The sequence below is a fragment of the Colobus angolensis genome, unplaced genomic scaffold (assembly GCF_000951035.1).
Source record: "Colobus angolensis palliatus isolate OR3802 unplaced genomic scaffold, Cang.pa_1.0 Scaffold451, whole genome shotgun sequence".
In the NCBI taxonomy this organism is placed as follows: domain Eukaryota; kingdom Metazoa; phylum Chordata; class Mammalia; order Primates; family Cercopithecidae; genus Colobus; species Colobus angolensis.
Genome location: NW_012117944.1, coordinates 620,120 through 638,351, shown reverse-complemented (window position 1 = coordinate 638,351; position 18,232 = coordinate 620,120). Strand labels below are relative to the sequence as shown.

The 18,232-nt window shown below is 38.5% G+C and overlaps 2 protein-coding genes across 2 annotated transcripts; both read left to right on the top strand.

The window, feature by feature from the left end:
- The first annotated feature begins 33 nt into the window (after window positions 1-33).
- On the top strand, window positions 34-1,064 carry LOC105523159 (olfactory receptor 11G2). The gene has a single exon (XM_011957935.1). It carries the CDS (start codon window positions 129-131, stop codon window positions 1,062-1,064), a length of 936 nt encoding a protein of 311 aa, XP_011813325.1. The 5' UTR covers window positions 34-128.
- Window positions 1,065-12,390: 11,326 nt separating this feature from the next.
- Window positions 12,391-13,354, top strand: LOC105523168 (olfactory receptor 11H4-like). The gene is given in 2 exon segments (XM_011957943.1): window positions 12,391-12,669; window positions 12,671-13,354. Coding segments are annotated over 2 exon segments (963 nt in total).
- Window positions 13,355-18,232: the final 4,878 nt, after the last annotated feature.

Sequence of the window (18,232 nt, the reverse complement as noted above, 5' to 3'; positions counted from 1 at the left end):
TTTTTTTTTATTTCAATAGCTCATAATATGCATTTCTTTCCCAAAATGATTTAAATATTAACCTGATTCCCCATCTATGTTTGCACTGTCATCCAGTAATTGCGGGTGCTTTTACAATTCACGGACACATGAAAATCTTCAACACCCCCAGCAACTCCAGCACCTTCACTGGCTTCATCCTCCTGGGCTTCCCTTGCCCCAGGGAGGGGCAGATCCTCCTCTTTGTGCTCTTCACTGTTGTATACCTCCTGACCCTCACGGGCAATGGTTCCATCATCTGTGCTGTGCACTGGGATCAGAGACTCCACATCCCCATGTACATCCTGCTCGCCAACTTCTCCTTCCTGGAGATCTGGTATGTCACCTCCACAGTCCCCAACATGCTGGCCAACTTCCTGTCTGACACCAAGGTCATCTCCTTCTCTGGGTGCTTCCTCCAGTTCTACTTTTTCTTCTCCTTGGGTTCTACAGAATGCTTTTCCCTGGCAGTTATGGCATTTGATCGATACCTTGCCATCTGCCGGCCTCTACACTATCCAACCATTATGACCAGACGTCTCTGCACCAATCTTGTGATCAATTGCTGGGTGCTTGGTTTCAGCTGGTTCTTGATTCCTGTTGTCATAATCTCCCAAATGTCCTTCTGTGGACCTAGGATTATTGACCACTTCCTGTGTGACCCAGCTCCTCTTCTAACACTCACTTGCAAAAAAGCCCCTGTGATAGAGCTTATCTTTTCTGTCTTATGTCCTCTGCCTGTCTTTATGCTCTTTCTGTTCATCGTGGGGTCCTATGCTCTGGTCCTGAGAGCTGTGTTGACAGTCCCTTCAGCAGCTGGGAGAAGAAAGGCTTTCTCCACCTGTGGGTCTCACCTGACTGTGGTTTCGCTGTTCTACGGCTCAGTGATAGTCATGTATGGGAGCCCACCATCTAAGAATGAAGCTGGAAAGCAGAAGATTGTGACTCTGTTTTATTCTGTTGTTACCCCACTCCTTAACCCTGTGATATACAGTCTTAGGAACAAAGATATGAAAAAATCTCTGAAGAAATTATGGGGAACATAAAATGTTAATCAAAAAGGTCCTTGCATAATTAATCTTGTCTTTAATTTGGGGGGCTAAAAAAAACTGGTCTTATACAGTTAATTGTTCATCTTAATATTGGCCAAAGCTAAAACACCTGTGAGCATGTTTCTGTTATTTCTCCTTTCAGATCATGATTATTTGCCCAGTTGTGTAGCATGCCTCAGTGTTTTTTAATTGACTGGTAGGCATTTTTTTAAAAAACTATGAAGACAATATGTGCAGTAATGAAGGTTAGGTTTTGTTCTAGCAAGTAGATGGAGGAGAGGCAGATCACATTGAGTCTATTCAAGCACTACTTGTATGTGTTCTTAAAATGGTCTGTGCTCGTTTTAGTTTTACGCCTATGGTGTGGCTTTTACTGCAGGAACATAGCCTTTCTGAGACCTCGGGGCAAATCTGGACTGTTTAGAAGGCCCCTCCACTTCAGCTGATCCTAGCCTCCTATTTCAGTGCTTCTTGAACCCCATGACTCCTGAAACTTCTGCTTTGCTCTTTAGACTCTCAGCTTTAGTTTCTGCTAGCTATTTTGAGGTCTCACCATGTACACATAGTTTAGAAATCCAAAAATGCCTTGAAGGGGAATTGCATCGTATTTCTAGCCTAGCTTCTGCGGTCCTCCCCTCTCCAGGAATTGTTTCGCAAACACTAGCAGCTTTGGCAACTGAAAACACCAAATTCTCTACCTTCTCAGTTCAGTAAAAACTACTGCTTTCTGCTCAGGCTTTATTCCTCCTTTCCTCATACTCTCCCAACCCAGTAAATGGTCAAATATCCTCAGGGAAAAACACATGGTGAATGTGAAACTCATCTCCCTTTTCTTCCCTTCATCTTGGACTGTAGCCCATGAAGGCTTGCCCATGCCAATTGCTCTGAGTGCCTTCAAATGGTTGTTTTACGTATTTTGTCCAGATTTTACTTTTGATAGAAATTACTTTGGGTTTAGTACAAGTTTTTCAGTCATGACCAGAAAGTTTTTTCTATTCTATCTAGATTCCATACATTCTCACTTCTTCCTTCACTTTCAGAAGATGATCATGTAGCATGTGTATTCAAAAGCCCACAAATCAGAGGGACAGGTGGATATAGAGGCTGGCATAAACACAAATCGGGGATGCACACCTGCTTTTCTTTTCATTGCAACCAGCAAAGAATCCCTGAGGACTCTTCCCCTGCAAGAAGCAGGGGAAAGGGTTACCTATGGTAAAATAAATGATAAAACCGGAACCACAGATTTAGGCGTTCTTTTAATGGAAGGCACCCAGTAATTGTAGGTCAGTAAAGTAGTTACCCAGAATTTGTATTAGAAGCTTGGGCTAGTTCTCCTTGAACTTTCTCCTAGGCCTGGAGTGAAAGATCATGCTGTGATTGAAGTGTCTTCACTAATCCCATACCTGTTTTTCAGGTTAAATAAATAGGAATTGGGAATCAGGGAGCAATTTGCTGAGGATAATGACTTTAACAATTCAAAAAAAAAAAAAAAAAAGTTCCTACCCACCACCCTTTTAACTAGCCCAAGTTCCCTTCTTTTTGAAAAGTAACCCTGAATTTCCCTTTAGGACTTCTCACTTATTTGCCAGTCATATCACAATAAGTTTGTTTCCTTAATATAAATGAAACTCTGTAAAATAGTAAGAGAACAGAACAGTATCCCAGTAAGAAAATGAGCAAAAGGATATAAATGAATAACATCCAGAAAAAGATTCTTAAACATGGAAAGGGCACTAACTAATTCATAAAAAGGTAAAAGTAGAATAAGCCTATAAATATATCTCACGTTTTATCTATTAAATTGACAAAGATCAAGAAGTTTGATAACACACTTTAAGTCTAAAGATTGTGAAATGGGTTCTCTCACACTTAGCTGGTGGGCATATAAGTTTTACAAACACTATATAGGGTGACAAGGCAACCTCCATCAAAATTTAGAAGGCACATACCCATTAAAACAGCAACCCAACTTTTAAGATGTTTAGCCTATAGATATTTTTACACACGTGGGAAATGTTTACTGCAGCATTGTTGTAATAGCAAAATATTGAGAAAAACATCAGTTCCCATTAATAGAAGACTAGTAAAATGAGCCATGGTGAGTTATACCATGCAATATTATGTCTTCAATTTATAAACTATGAAGCAGTTCCATATGCAATGATATATATGTCCAAGACATACTGTTAAATGAAAAAAGCAAAGTGAGTAGCAGAGCATATTGTAGTTGCCTTCCATGGAAACGTATATATTTCCTGAAAGAGCTCCAAGAAACTGATAACAACGGTTGTTTCAGGCAGGAAGAATTTGGTGTCTAAGGAACAAGAGAGTAAAGGAGACTTTTTTTTCATAACTCCTTTTGTGCTTTCAAATTCTTTATCATTTGTCTGTATTATTTATTGCAAAAATAAATAATAAAACATATTTTGTCAAATCTTTTTATTTCCATAGGTTATTGGGGAACAGGTGGTGTTTGGTTATATGAGTAAGTTCTTTAGTTAAACAAAGAACAATTCTTTTTTTTTTTTTTTGAGACAGAGTTTCGCTCTTGTTGCCCAGGCTGGAGTGCAATGACACCATCTCGGCTCACTGCAACCTCCGCCTCCCGTGTTCAGACGATTTTCCTGTCTCAGCCTCCTGAGTAGCTGGGATTACAGGCACCCGCCACTACACCCAGGTAATTTTTGGTATTTTTAGTACAGACGGGGTTTCACGATGTTGGCCAGGCTGGTCTCGAACTTGTGATCCGCCCACCTCGGCTTCCCAAAGTGCTAGGATTACAGGGGTGAGCCACTGCGCCCGGCCAACAAAGAACAATTTTCTAGGGGAACTTTCTGATCATTAGATTTGGAAAATCATTTTTTCCCACAAGGCTAGGGTTCCTTAGGAGCCTGTTTATTGACAGAAATGTTGAAGCGGGGTCTTCAGAGCCCCTTAACATCATTTCACTTGGACAGTTTTGTACTTTAGAAAAAACCTGAGATACATCTTCCTCATCTTAGGGCTTGTACAAATATACTGTTATAAAACTTTAACGAGTTTATCACAGTTCTATTTAGACATCATCTACCTTATTTTTCAATTATTGATTTTTATTGCCCTATTCAGCACCTACAATGTACCAAACATTGAGCCAGAAAATAAATTTGAGACAAAGGTATATAAGACACATTTTCTTCCCTCATGGGATTCGCAGTCTTATGATAGAGAACATTGGAAGGTTTTCTTTTTGTTAAGTAGCAAAAGTTCAGTGAGAGGGGAAGGCCTAATTACCATGGAAGCTCACGGGAAGTTGCATGTGTGTAAGTATGGAACTTGTGTGAAAGAGGTTGTAAGCACAGCACAGGCATTTTCTCTTTGCAAGTGCACCTCAGGTTACAGAATAGAAGTGCTTCTAGAAATTATCTTATACCGTCATATAATCAACCACACTAGTGGTTACTACTAAGGTCCCAGAGACAAAGCAAGTATGACTATAAAATATAACATAGGCTGGGCATGATGGCTCACGCCTATAATCCCAGCACTTTGGGAGGCCGAGGTGGGTGGATCACCCAAGATCAGGAGTTTGAGCCTACCCTGGCCAACATGGTGAAACCCCATCTCTCATAAAAATACAAAAAAAAAGTAGCCGGTCATGGCAGCGTATGCCTGTAATCCCAGCTACTTGGGAGACTGAGGCAGGAGAATCGCTTGAACCCAGGAGGTGGAGGTTCCAGTGAGCTGAGAGCGTGCCATTGCGCTCCAGCCTGGGCGACAAGAGTGAAACTTCATCTCAAAAAATAACAATAATAATAGTAATAAAATAAATTGAATACCAAAGAGAGATATTATTTAAAATGTTAAGTAAATATAGATTTTAGTAATGGAATATTGAATTGCTTTGATCTACCATCTTGCTGTGATCAAATAAAAATACTAAATTTAAAAAAAAACTTAAAAACATTGACGATCTGAAGAGACAACAGAAAATGGCTAAGTCTTTTTTTTAATGAAAGCCTGAGAGGTGAGCACTAAGGCCATTCATGCTCGGAGAGTTCTTGACTGTAGTTCAAATCCTTATGCTTCAGGACAATGCCTAGCTAAGGAGATGGAAACAGGAACCTGGTGCTGGGGAGGGGGAAGGTCACACAAAGCTGGTGCCCTAATGGTCTTCATCCTCAGGCAAGGATGAACCAGAGCTAGACCCGATGCCACTCAGAAGGGAATCAGTCATCCCTGGAAGTTTGTGGCCATGGTTTAGCTCTTGTTTGAATTTATACATGCCGTTTTCTTCAATTTCCCCATTACACTGGCCGCAATCTATTCTTTTCTTTTTTTAGGCTTTCTTTTTGCTGTTGTTGTTTGGGGGTGTTTTTTTTAAATAGTGTCTCACCCTGTCACCCATGCTGGAGTACAGTGGTAGGATCACAGCTAATTGCAGCCTCAACCTCTTGGCCTCAAGCAATCCTCTCACCTTAGCCTCTCAAGTAGCTGGGACCACAGGCACATGCCACCATGCCTGGCTAATTTTTTTTTTTTAAAGAAATTGGGTCTCTCTATGTTGCCCAGGCTGTAGGCTTTCTATTAAAGACTCTGCCATCTTTATTTCATTTTATGAATGGACACAACTCAAAATTTTTAAGTAAAATATTTTAATCCTCCAGCCTAGACCATCTGTTAAGTCACAAAACAGCCTTAATCATTTTGAAAGATTAAAATCATACCTATCTTTCTCAAATCACAATGGAATAAAACTGTAAATCAACAGCAAAAAGAAAACTAACATCTTCACAAACACGTGGATGTTCAACAACATACTCTAAACCAAGCGATGAGTCAGAGAAGAAGTCACAAGGGAAATTATAAAGTATCTTGAGACAAATAAAAATGAAAACACAATATACCGAAATTTACAAGATGAAAAGAGAACAGTGCTAAGAGAGAAATTTATAGCTATAAAGGCTTACATTATAAAAGAAGAAAAATCTCCACTCAAAAACCTAACTTTATACCATAAGAAACTAGAAAAAGAAGAACAAACTAAATTCAAAGCTAGCAAATGCTAGGAAATAATGAAGATTACAGCAGGGATAAATATGAAGTAGAAAATATAAAACGGTAGAGAAAATGAACAAAACCCAAAGTTTGCTATTCAAAAAGATAAACTAAGTGGACAAGACTTTAGCTGGAATAAGAAAAAAAGAAGACTCAACAAAAATTAGAAATAAAGTGAGGACATTACAACTGATTTTCTAGAAATGAGGTTTTTATAACTTTTCCTAAGAACAAAAAGAAGTCCTTTTGATTTCCACACAGACATCTCATCATTGCCTTTCAAAACGTTCTTCTTGCCTTTGCTCTGGGGTCCAATTTGCCCTAAACTACATGAAAACTATGACGGAAGAAAGGATGCTATGCCAAGGACTCCTGAGGGAGTCATAAACCAGCCCAAGGGAAGACTGAAATCATCACATAATCTCCAAGATAAAACTTTAATTGCACCCCTGAATCTCAATGACACTTACTTCTTCATTCACCTGCACCCTCTTTCTGAAATCTCTTCATGAGGTTCGTATACCACTGCTTTGTGGCACTACTTTTGTGTGCCACAAAAGTAATTCATATATAAAACTCACCTGTTGACCTTTCTCTGCTGGACGAGATAATTGGAAGGTCTGGGTGCCTGGAGGTGACTGAGGTCCCTGATGAAAATAACCACCCTGTCAATCGAGGCCCACACCTCAAGGGCTGACCATAGGAGGGGTGTGCTTCTTTCCTCTGGCTATAACTATTGCCCAACAGAATTACCTATAAACATTTCTTTTGAGCACTTCAGGAAAGGAGAAAAAGGAGTTTCAACAGTTATCTTTATATATCCTAGGATTCTTTGGGTCAGGCACCAGGTTTTGAGTCCACATAAGGCAAAGAGAGGTATCAATGAGAAGGCACAGGCTCGGTTTGTATTCCTAGGACTGTCCGCACATAGCTCTATTGTGAAGGGTAAGTAACTTCTTCCCCTGTCTAGGATTCACTTGACTTTTTCTAAGACATCTACACATGGATGCTAGCTCCAGTGAAATGCCTTTATAATATGAATATATTTTTGCAAAATTTTGTGAGTTTCTAGACATGTGATTTCATGCACACCATCTCCAGTATAATAAGTGTTATAATGAACTGTTGACACCTGTGCCCAGCTACCCAGATCTTCCTCAGCTGAACACTTTCTTCAATGTTCTTGCCTAATTATTTGCAAAGGAATGCCTCATTATTTGGAAATTTGATAAATTACATAATTTGGTATTAGAAGTCATGCTTAATAACTCACTTTCTACAATGCCTCTGATTAAATATAACTTATTCCCATTACTTTTATGCACATCCCAGGAAATGTAATGTCCTTCCTTTAATACTTTATCTTCTGCATTTTGAATTATTAACACTACTGTGTTTTTATATCTTCTTTATGTCAGGCCAATCAGAATATACCAGAATATTATGCCAGAATATACAAGAAGGTCAAAAAAATAAATCTGAGCAACTAAAAGGAGCTGTCCATAGCTTCACTATGAGATATATGGGAATTGAGTGACTTTTTAATCTACTCATTTAGGTTCACTCAAATTCATTGAATGGGCGCAGTGGCTCAAACCTATAATCCCAGCACTTTGAGGGGCCAAAGGTTTGTAGAGAAAGGTTCTCATCATGTTCCCTAGGCTAGATACATGATGAGAACATGTCTCCACAAAACATTTAATAATTAGCCTGGCATGGTGGCATATGTCTATCGTCCCAGCTACTCAGAAGGTTAAGGCAGTAAGATCGCTTGAGCTTGGGAGGTCAAGGCTGCAATGAACTATGATCCCACCACTGCACTCCAGCATGGGTGAAAGAGTAAGGCCCTGTCTCAAAAATAAATAAATGAAAATTTAAAATTAATTTATTGTTTTTCATTTAGGTTTTTAAATGATTCTGCTAAAAATTATCCTAGTTACTTTGTGATTATATTTATTGGTAGTATTATTATGAACACTAACAGCTATGAGTGTTGCAGGTCCTAATATATTCCAGGAACTGCACTAGGCACTACAACATGTACTAGGAAACTGTACTTCAACTATGTTTTCCCAAAAGCTCAGCAAAACGGAAGGTAACTTGCCTACAGGCACATGGTATGCTGTACAGTATTTGAACCCAAGTCAATCTGACTTTATCATTTATTTTCTTTTAAGTCACTTATATAACAGGATTACTTTGTTAAGTATTACTGGAGTGAGTCAGTCAGTTGTGAACCTAATCCAACTGTGGTATGTCACCACATAGACTGCTACAGTGAGTGTTCTCTTCCTTCCTCACCAAACTATGTGCTTGCCTCCTAAAACTATGCTCCCAGTTCTTCCTAAGGAGCAGCCCATTTTTCCTTCTAGTTCATATGTGTAGCTGCCGCATCCCACCACTGGACTATCCAACTTTATGTGGTAACATCCAGCATTTACAGTGATCTACCATGTGCACGAGACAGTGTTGAAAAACTTTGAGAAGGAAAATTGGCCAGGGGTGGTGGTTCATGCCTGTAATCTCAGCACTTTGGGAGGCTGAGGTGGGTGGATCACTTAAGGTCGCGGTTCGAAACCAGCCTGGCCAACATGACAAAACCTCATCTCTACTAAAAATACAAAACTAGCCAGGCGTAGTGGTACATTCTTGTAATTCCAGCTACTCAGAGGGCTGAGGCAGGAGAATTGCTTGAACCCAGGAGACAGAGTTTGCAGTAAACCGAGACTGCGCCACCGCACTCCAGCCTGGGTGAGGGAGTGAGACTCTGTCTCAAAAAAAATATGTGTGTGGATATATATACATATATATACTATATATTTATACTTTGAGAAGGAAAATCAACAGGATTTGGAAATTGACCGCATATGGGAGGTGATGGAATTAAAAGGTTCCTTCAGTGTTTCTCAAGTTTCTGGCTTTAGCAAATGCTAACTGGAATATGGTGAATGAAGAGTGAATGAAGAATGGATGAATGAATGAATGAAGAGTGGAGCCATTCGCCAAGAAGCAAGTTCAAAGTGGGAGCTCTTACAAAGAAAAAAAAAATGGAATAAAGATAAATACTGAACAAAATGGTGATGACATGTTTGAAAATATAAATGACTAGAGAGACCAATATTTAGAGTGGATGCTCACAAATGACAGGGTCATGAGGCAAGGTAGAATTAGTGGATCACAAGGTTTAAATGTGATTTTGCTAAATGTGACCAAGCTGACATGTTACACAAGACTGCCCAGTGATGTATGGACTGAGGACTCAGTGATGGTGATGTTCATAAACTCAAATTAGCTTTTTTGGTGACAGGCTTGGCAAGTCTGAAAGTCACCCAACCATTAATTTATTGAACAAGTGCCTACTGTGTACCAGAAACTGAGTTATCTGAGAAATGAAAGATAAAGTAAACATCATTTGTGAATTATAGACATTTTCAGTCTATAGGGTAGCATGAAACCATATGATTTGGTAGTTATGGTGCACGCTGTAGTAGAAAAATATATAACATGCTGGCCGGGCACGGTGGCTCAAGCCTGTAATCCCAGCACTTTGGGAGGCTGAGATGGGGGGATCACGGGGTCAGGAGATCGAGACCATCCTGGCTAACACAGTGAAACCCCGTCTCTACTAAAAAAAAAAAATACAAAAAACTAGCCGGGCGAGGTGGCGGGCGCCTGTAGTCCCAGCTACTCGGGAGGCTGAGGCAGGAGAATGGCGGGAACCCGGGAGGCGGAGCTTGCAGTGAGCTGAGATCCGGCCACTGCACTCCAGCCCGGGCGACAGAGCAAGACTCCGTCTCAAAAAAAAAAAAGAAAAAAAAAGAAAAATATATAACTTGCTATGTAAATATTAAACAGGAAATTTATCTTATATGTTACAGAGTTTTGCTGACTTTAACATATGATAGGTGTCAAAAGGATATCTAAAATCATCATCAAAATCTAAGACATCCGATATTGACAAGTGTAATTATTAATTTTTTAAATCTTGATAAGCTCAGGCTTTATGGGTCAAATGATACTGAGATATATGTCCAAGACTATTCATCACAGTGGTGATTATAATAGAAAACATTGATAACAATCTAAATCTATCATTAGAGGGTTGATTGAATCTATAGACAAGAACAGTGAAGCCATTGAGTTGATGATTTAGAGCTCTATTTTTGACATAAAAAAAGACAAATATATTAAGTTTAAAAACAAATTATAAAACAGTTAATTTTGAAAAATTCCATTTTAATTATAAAGAAGAGAAGAGCACACTCCTCCAAAGAGTTAAAATTTGTTTTCTCTGGGAGGTAGGATTTTTTTTATCTTTTTCTATATCTTTTATGTTTATAATTATAAAAAACAATTACAGTATTTTGGTACATTTTGAACAGTGTAGCATTAATAAATTTAAAGAACAAGACATAAGCATTTTAGATCATTTTAAATGCATTGAAAAACTTAACGTTAATAAATATCCTTACATTTGGAGAAGGCTTATTGAATATTTTTACATATATATTTTCTTTCATCAACAAATGAAAGAAAATATCATCTGTGTTCAGCAAGAATTTGCCATTAGCAACATTTGGAGCTATGTTTATTTATGTCTGACTTTTTAAATTAACAAATAAAAAATTGTATATATTTATTATGTGTAACATGTTGTTTTGAAATATGTATACATTGTATAATGGCTACCTCCAGCTAATGAACATACGCATTTTCTCATATACTTACCACTTTTTTGTGGTGAGAACATTTAAAATCTACTCTCTTAGCAATTTTCAAGAAAAAAATAATTATTAACTATAGTTATCCATGTTATACAATAGAGCTCTTGAACTTATTTCTTCTATCTAACTGAAGTTTTGTATCCTTTGACCAACGTCTCCCCAACTTCCCAGTCCCTGTAACCACCATTTTACTCTCTGCTGCTATAAATTCAACTTTTTTGGATTCCACATTATACATATAAGTGAAATCATGCAGTATTTGTTTTCCTGAGCCTGGCTTTTTTCACTTAGTACCATGTCCCTGGGTTCATCCATGTTGTCACAAATGACAGGATATCCTTCTTTTTTAAAAGCTGAAGAGTATTCCATTGTGTGCATATACCACACTTTCTTTACCTATTCATTCTGTTTGACTTTTGATCATTGACCTTCCAAACTTATCTAGATTCTGAGTTTCTTGTAGGTGGACAGCAGAGATTACAGTTGAGATGTCAAAACCTACAATCTGTAACAAGTATAAGAATGAATGCTTGTAGCAGAACAATATATTGTAACAAACTGTTTATTTTAATGAGAGATTTCTGTTTAAATGATTCAAAACACTGTATTTGTTTACAATAGTAGAAATTCCATTTACAGGGAAGTTTAAAAGTGTGAAGTAAATTCAAGGAACAATCTCAGGTAACTATTAACTCTCTACTCTCCAGAAAAATATTGTCATGATATTTTCTCTTGGATTCTATGCTTAGACTTAAATTTCACTAATACAGAGAGAATAATGGTCACTCATAGCTCTCAAGTATCTGAGAAGTATGTCAAGCATTTTCCACCTCGGGAAAGATGTCAGAAAAAGCAGTTATTTTACTCCTAATTCTTGGTATAAAAATTAAGTCAAACTAACAGCTGTTCTATTAGAAATAATTAACTATGGGTGGGAAAAAGAAATACAAACAGCCACTTTGCTGGCTTTCATAGAGGATAATGGTTCTGAGCTTTCACCATTTCAAAGGGAAGGGAGATTTCTCAAAAATCACCCACTGATGAAAAATATCCAAATAATGTATATTCTATTGTTATAACCCTAATTTTAAAGAAATTTGGGGCTGGGCACAATGGCTCACTCCTGTAGTCCCAGCACTTTGGGAGGCCGAGGTGGGTGGATCACCTGAGGTCAGGAGTTCAAGACAAGCTTGACCAACATGGAGAAACCCCATCTCTACTAAAAATACAAAAGTAGTCAGGCATGGTGGTGCATGCTTGTAATCCCACCTACTCGGGAGGCTGAGGCAGGAGAATCGCTTGAACCCAGGAGGCGGAGGTTGTGGTGAGCTGAGATCATGCCATTGCACTCCAGCATGGGCAGCAATAGCGAAACTCCATCTCAAAAAAAAAAAAAGAAAAGAAATTTGGGATCATTAGCATTGTTGGTTTGTAGCTTCTGAATAAAAGTTAGGAGTCAGTGGATGGGTTGTTGCAAACTAATTGCCAAATAGCCAACATATATAGCTTGCAAAGGTTTCCTACAAGTTTTTCAGAAAACAAAACTATTTGTATAAATGGTGTTTTCTGTCGTCTCTACAGCCCTGGAATTCATAAACAATTCAGAGACAAGCACTGTGACAGAATTTGTTCTCCTTGGCGTTCCTGGTTGTCAGGAGATGCAAAGTTTCCTCTTCTCACTGTTCTCTGTGATCTATGTATTTACCATAATAGGAAACGGGACCATTGTCTTTGCTGTGAGATTGGACAAACGGCTTCATACCCCGATGTATATTCTCCTAGGGAAGTTTGCTTTTCTTGAAATCTGGTACGTTACCTCCACTGTACCCAACATGGCTAGTCAACTTCCTCTCAGAGACAAAAACCATCTCTTTTGTTGGCTGTTTCCTCCAGTTCTACTTTTTTACTTCCCTTGGTACAACAGAAGCATACTTCCTCTGCATCATGGCATATGATCGGTACCTTGCTATCTGCCGCCCATTGCACTACACAACCATCATGACCCCACAACTCTGCTACATATTGATGTCTTCTTGCTGGGTGTTTGGATTCCTCAGTTACTCTGTCTCCACTGTGCAACTGTCTCAATTGCCTTTCTGTGGGCCCAACATCATCAATCACTTTTTGTGTGACATGGACCCATTGATGGCTCTGTCCTGTGCCCCAGCTCCTATCACCAAGATCGTCTTCCATATCCTGAGCTCCCTCATTATCATTCTCACTCTTCTGTACATCTGTGGCTCCTATATGCTTTTACTGATAGCTGTATTAAAAGTTCCTTCAGCAGCTGGCCGGCAGAAGGCCTTTTCCAAGTGCGGATCTCATCTGACAGTAGTGTGTTTATTCTTTGGGGCTCCATTGGCAATGTATGTGAGCCCCACAACTGATAACCCAGCTGCAATTCAGAAGATTATAACTTTGTTCTATTCTGTGGTGACCCCCTTCTTAAACCCCCTGATTTACAGCTTACGAAACAAGGAGATGAAGGCTGCATTGAAGAAAGTCCTGAGGATAGAATGAGAATAAGGTCATCTACCTGAGACCAAGCAAACCATTGTTCAGACATAAAAGATTAACTAAGAAAGACCTGATTTTCTGATTCTATTTCTCCAATACACACTTTAAAGAAGATATTTTCTCAGTGAGGTCCCTCATTGTTTTATTTCTTAACTAACCTGGCAGAGCTAAATCATACTGGATTCATATTACATTCCAAATGAAACAATCATATTTTCAACACAGGTAACTCCAATAGATGATATTTGAGGGTATTTTATATGTCCTATTTCATACTGTATAGTTTTGATTACTGGAGATACGGGTGGAAGATAGAAGAGCAGTTATACTTAAGGTATTTCTTAAGACTGTGCAATATTTTTAAAGTGAATAAAGAATCAAATTTAAATGCCTAATGAATACAGAACTAAAGGATTTAGTAACAGACAATTTTCTTGTCCCCTTGGCTCTTGATGGTTGAAAGTCTTACGGCAAGGGACAGACTGAAAGTTTAATGCTTATATAAACAGCATATGTTTTAGCATCACATAAAATAGTAAAATAGTGGTCATTCTTTCATTCAACAAATATTAATTGAATACCTCTTATGTTCCAGGCACTAGATATATACTATGACCAAAAGAATCAAAACCACTATCCACCTGGCATTTACAGTCTCGTAAGGGAGAGACAGACGATAAAAAAATAAGTAAAATATATAGCATATCAGAGAGTAATAAGTGCTATGCAAAAAGGGCAAAGAGGGCAGGAAATGTGGAAGAAAGAAAAGAGCTGCCATTGTTAAACAGGATGATCAGGGAGGCTACACTGAGAAGGCAACATTTAAGCAAATGCTTGTAGTAGATGAGGGAATGAGCCATGTAGACAGTGAGAGAAGAGCATTCCAAAGAGAGGGAAGCAAATTATCTTTAAGATCTGGAGGCAGGATTGTATCCGAGTAGCAGCAAGGAGGTTGGTTTGACTGGAGTAAAGAATTTAAGGTGGGGAACAGTGGCTCACGTCTGCAATCCCAGCACTTTGGGAGGCCAAGGAGGCTGGATCATGAGGTCAGGAATTCGAGACCAGCCTGGCCAATATGGTGCAACCCCGTCCCTACTAAAGATACAAAAATTAGCTGGGTGTGGTGGCATAAGCCTATAATCCCAGCTACTCAGGAGGCTGAGGCAGAATGGTGTGAACCCAGGAGGTAGAGTTTGCAGTGAGCCGAGATAGCACCACCACACTCCAGCCTGGACGACAGAGCAGGACTCCATCTCAAAAAAAAAAAAAAAATTTAAGGGGAAGAGTGTTAGAGATGAAGTCAGGGAGTGAACAGCGTTCCAAATTCTGTGGGACCTTGTAAACTATAGTAATAACTTTTAAAAAATTATAAATTACAAATTAGAGTTGTGTATATGTATGGGGAACAAAGTGATATTATGATTTATGAATATAATGCAGAAAAATTGAATCAGTTATCATATCCATAACCTCAAATATTTTCTGTAGTAAGAATATACGAAATCTACAGCTGGGCACAGTGGTTCATGCCTGTACTCCCAGCACTTTGGGAGGTCAAGGCAGGCAGACTACCTGAGGCCAGAAGTTCAAGATTAGCCTGGCCAACATGGTGAAACCCCTTCCCTACTAAAAATACAAAAATTAGTTGGGCGTGGTGGTGTGTGCCTGTAATCCCAGCTACACAGGAAGCTGAGGCACAAGGATCACTTGAACTTGGGAGGCAGAGGCTGCAGTGAGTCAAGATTGTGCCACTGTACTCTAGCCTGGGTGACAGAGTGAAACTCTGTCTCAAAAAAAAAAAAAAGAATATTTGAAATTTATTATCTTAGCAATCTAAAAATGTATAAACACATTATCATTTACAATGTTTACCACCCTGTCGCAATATATCGCCAAAAAAAAAAAAACCACTATTCCTCCTACCAGAGGTTTTGCACCCTTTGCCCATCATTGCCTCACCATTACCCACACCCCACTTCCCACAGCTTTTGGTAACCACCATTCTACTGTCCTGCTTCCTTGAGTTTGAAATTTGGGGATTCCACAAATAAGTGAGAACATGTGGTATATTTGTCTTTCTAGGCTTGCCCTATTTCACTTAGCGTAATGTTCTCCAGTTCCATCCATGTTGTCACAAATGACAAAATTTCCCTCTTTTTAAGGCTGAATCGTATTCCATTGGGTACATACACCACATTTTCTTTATCCATTTATCTATCGATAGACATTTAGGTTGATTCCATAACTCAGCTATTGTGAATAAGGCTGCAAGGAACATAGGAGAGCAGACATCTCTTTGACATATTGCTTTCAAATCTTTTAGGTAAATACCCAAACTGGGATTGCTGGATCATATAGTAATTCTATTTTAGTTTTCTGAGGAAGCTCCAGACAGTTTTTCATAATGACAGTACTAATTGACCTTCTCACCAACTGTGTGCAAGGGCTCTCTTTTCTTCACATTCTCGTCAACACCTGTTATCTTTTGTCTTTTATTATAACAGCCATTCTGATAGCTGTGAGGTGAAATCTCATTGTGGTTTTACTTTGCATTTTTCTAGTTATTAGAGATGTTCAGCAATTTGCATATACCTGCTGGCCATTTGTATGTCTTTTTTTTTTTTTTTTTTTTGAGAAATGTCTACTCAGGGCCACTGCCCATTTTTTAATCTGATTATTTGTTTTCTTTCTATAGAGTTGTTTGAGTTCCTTATGGATTTGGATATTAACCCCTATCAGATGTATGGCCTCAAATACTTTCTCCCAGTCTATAGTTATCTCTTCATTCTATCAATTGTTTCCTTTGCAGATTAGAGCTATACTGACATGAGCCTATTTGTCTATTTTTGCTTTTGTTGTCTGTGTTTTGAGGTCAAATCTATACAATCATTGCCCAAACAAATATTGGGTAGTGTTTCCCCTATGTTTCCTTCTCGTTGCTTAGAGTTTCCAGTCTTATGTCCAAGTCTTTAATCCATTTTGAGTTGATTTTTGTATTTAGAGTGAAATAAGGATCCAATTTCATTCTTATACATATGAATGTACAGTATTCCCAGTACCATTATTAAAGAGACTGTCCTCTTCCCGACGTGTATTTTTGACACCTTTGTCAGAAATCAATTGACAATGCATAGGTTCACTTCTGAGCTCTATTCTTTTCCATTGGTTGATGAGTCATTTTTTTACACTAATTTTAATTGGCATGCTGTTTTAATTACTATTACTTTGTAGTATAGTTTGAAATCAGTGTGATGCCTCAGCTTTGTTCTTTCTGTTCATAACTGCCTTGGCTATTTGAGGGATTTTGTGATTCCACATGGATTTTAGGGCTGTGTTTTCTATTTCTCTGAAGGCTGTCATTGGTATGACAGGAATTAATAGGGATTACATTGACCCTGGAAATCACATTGGTAGTCTAGACATTTTAACAACATTAATGCTTTTAATTCATGAACACAAGATATATTTCTATTTATTTGTGTCTTCTTCAATTTATTTTATTCATGTTTTATATGTAATTTTGCATGAGATAAGAAGCATTTAGGAAGTTTTGAACAGGGAAGTATCATACTCTTATTTACATTATAAAAGAATTATCCCCCTGACTGTTTAGTTGGCAATACACTAGAAAAGAAATGGGCATTTTAAAATTCTTATTTCTAATTGTCAAATTTAGAAACTTTTTGTTTTTTATTTTTATTTTTTTTCGAGACAGGGTCTCATTCTGACACCCAGGCTGGAATGCAGTGATGTAATCACAGCTAACTACAGCCTCAACCTCCCCAGGCTCACATGATCCAACTCAGCTGTCCGAGTAACTGGGACTACAGGCATGTTCCTCCATGCCCAGCAAATTTTTGTATTTCTTTTTTTGGAGAAACAGAGCTTCACCATGTTGGCTAGGCTGTTCTCGAACTCCTGGACTCAAGTGATCCTCCTGCCTCAGCTTCCCAAAGGCTGGGATTACAGATGCGCACCACTGCTCCCTACTCATTTCTTTTTAAAGGAATTTGTATCTGTAACCTATTTGAGGATATATATTTGGGGAGGGAAAAGAATCCTCTAGTTGCCCCAGAGGAATAGGAAGTCCTCTGGACCCTAAGAAATTCTAATTCTGGAGTAGTTCCATGATATTAATTAAGAGACAATGCTTCTGAGGCTCTTTAATGACACTTAATCATAATTATAATTATATAGACATTTATAAAACATTTTCAAGTCTATTATCTCATTTAATCTTCATATTAGCCCTATGAGTTACACACGGAGGATAAACATGGCTTTAATAATTGAGGAAACTAGAGCACACCAAGCTCTTACAGCTAATAAGTGAAAATATTCAAACTAAGACTCATACTTTCTATGTCATGATTTTCTTTATATTTTCTCACCACCTTCTGTTTAAGTTCAACTCTGTTCCCACCGAAGTGCTCCCTTTTTTTAACCCAGGTCACCCCATTTCATACAATGCCTGGATAATCTTCTCCACCATTTTCTGCCTATCCCAGACCTCTCTCAAAAGCTCCTCTAGATGTTTAATCTAGTAATGCTTTTCTAAATTACTAGATTAGCCTGACATACAAATCACCTGTAACTTAGTTCCATGGGCCAATTATCCCTTCAAATATCATTCTTAACCTTGTATCCCAAACATGTTTAATTAATTCCAGTTCTACTGAAATCCCTCCCAAACTTAGAAGTGTTTTCCAACATCCCTAACCCAGACTCTAACGTTTTGTGATCATCCATAGTGGCTTTCAAGCTTCCACGTGCGTTAGAAACACCTAGAGGGCAGGCACGGTGGTTCATGCCTGTAATCCCAGCACTTTGGGAGGCTGAGGCAGGTAGATCACCTGAGGTCAGGAGTTCAAGACCAGCCTG

Bases quoted from the DNA above. Each gene is read 5' to 3' on its own strand.
- LOC105523159 (XM_011957935.1), top strand. From the start codon at position 129: ATGAAAATCTTCAACACCCCCAGCAACTCCAGCACCTTCACTGGCTTC.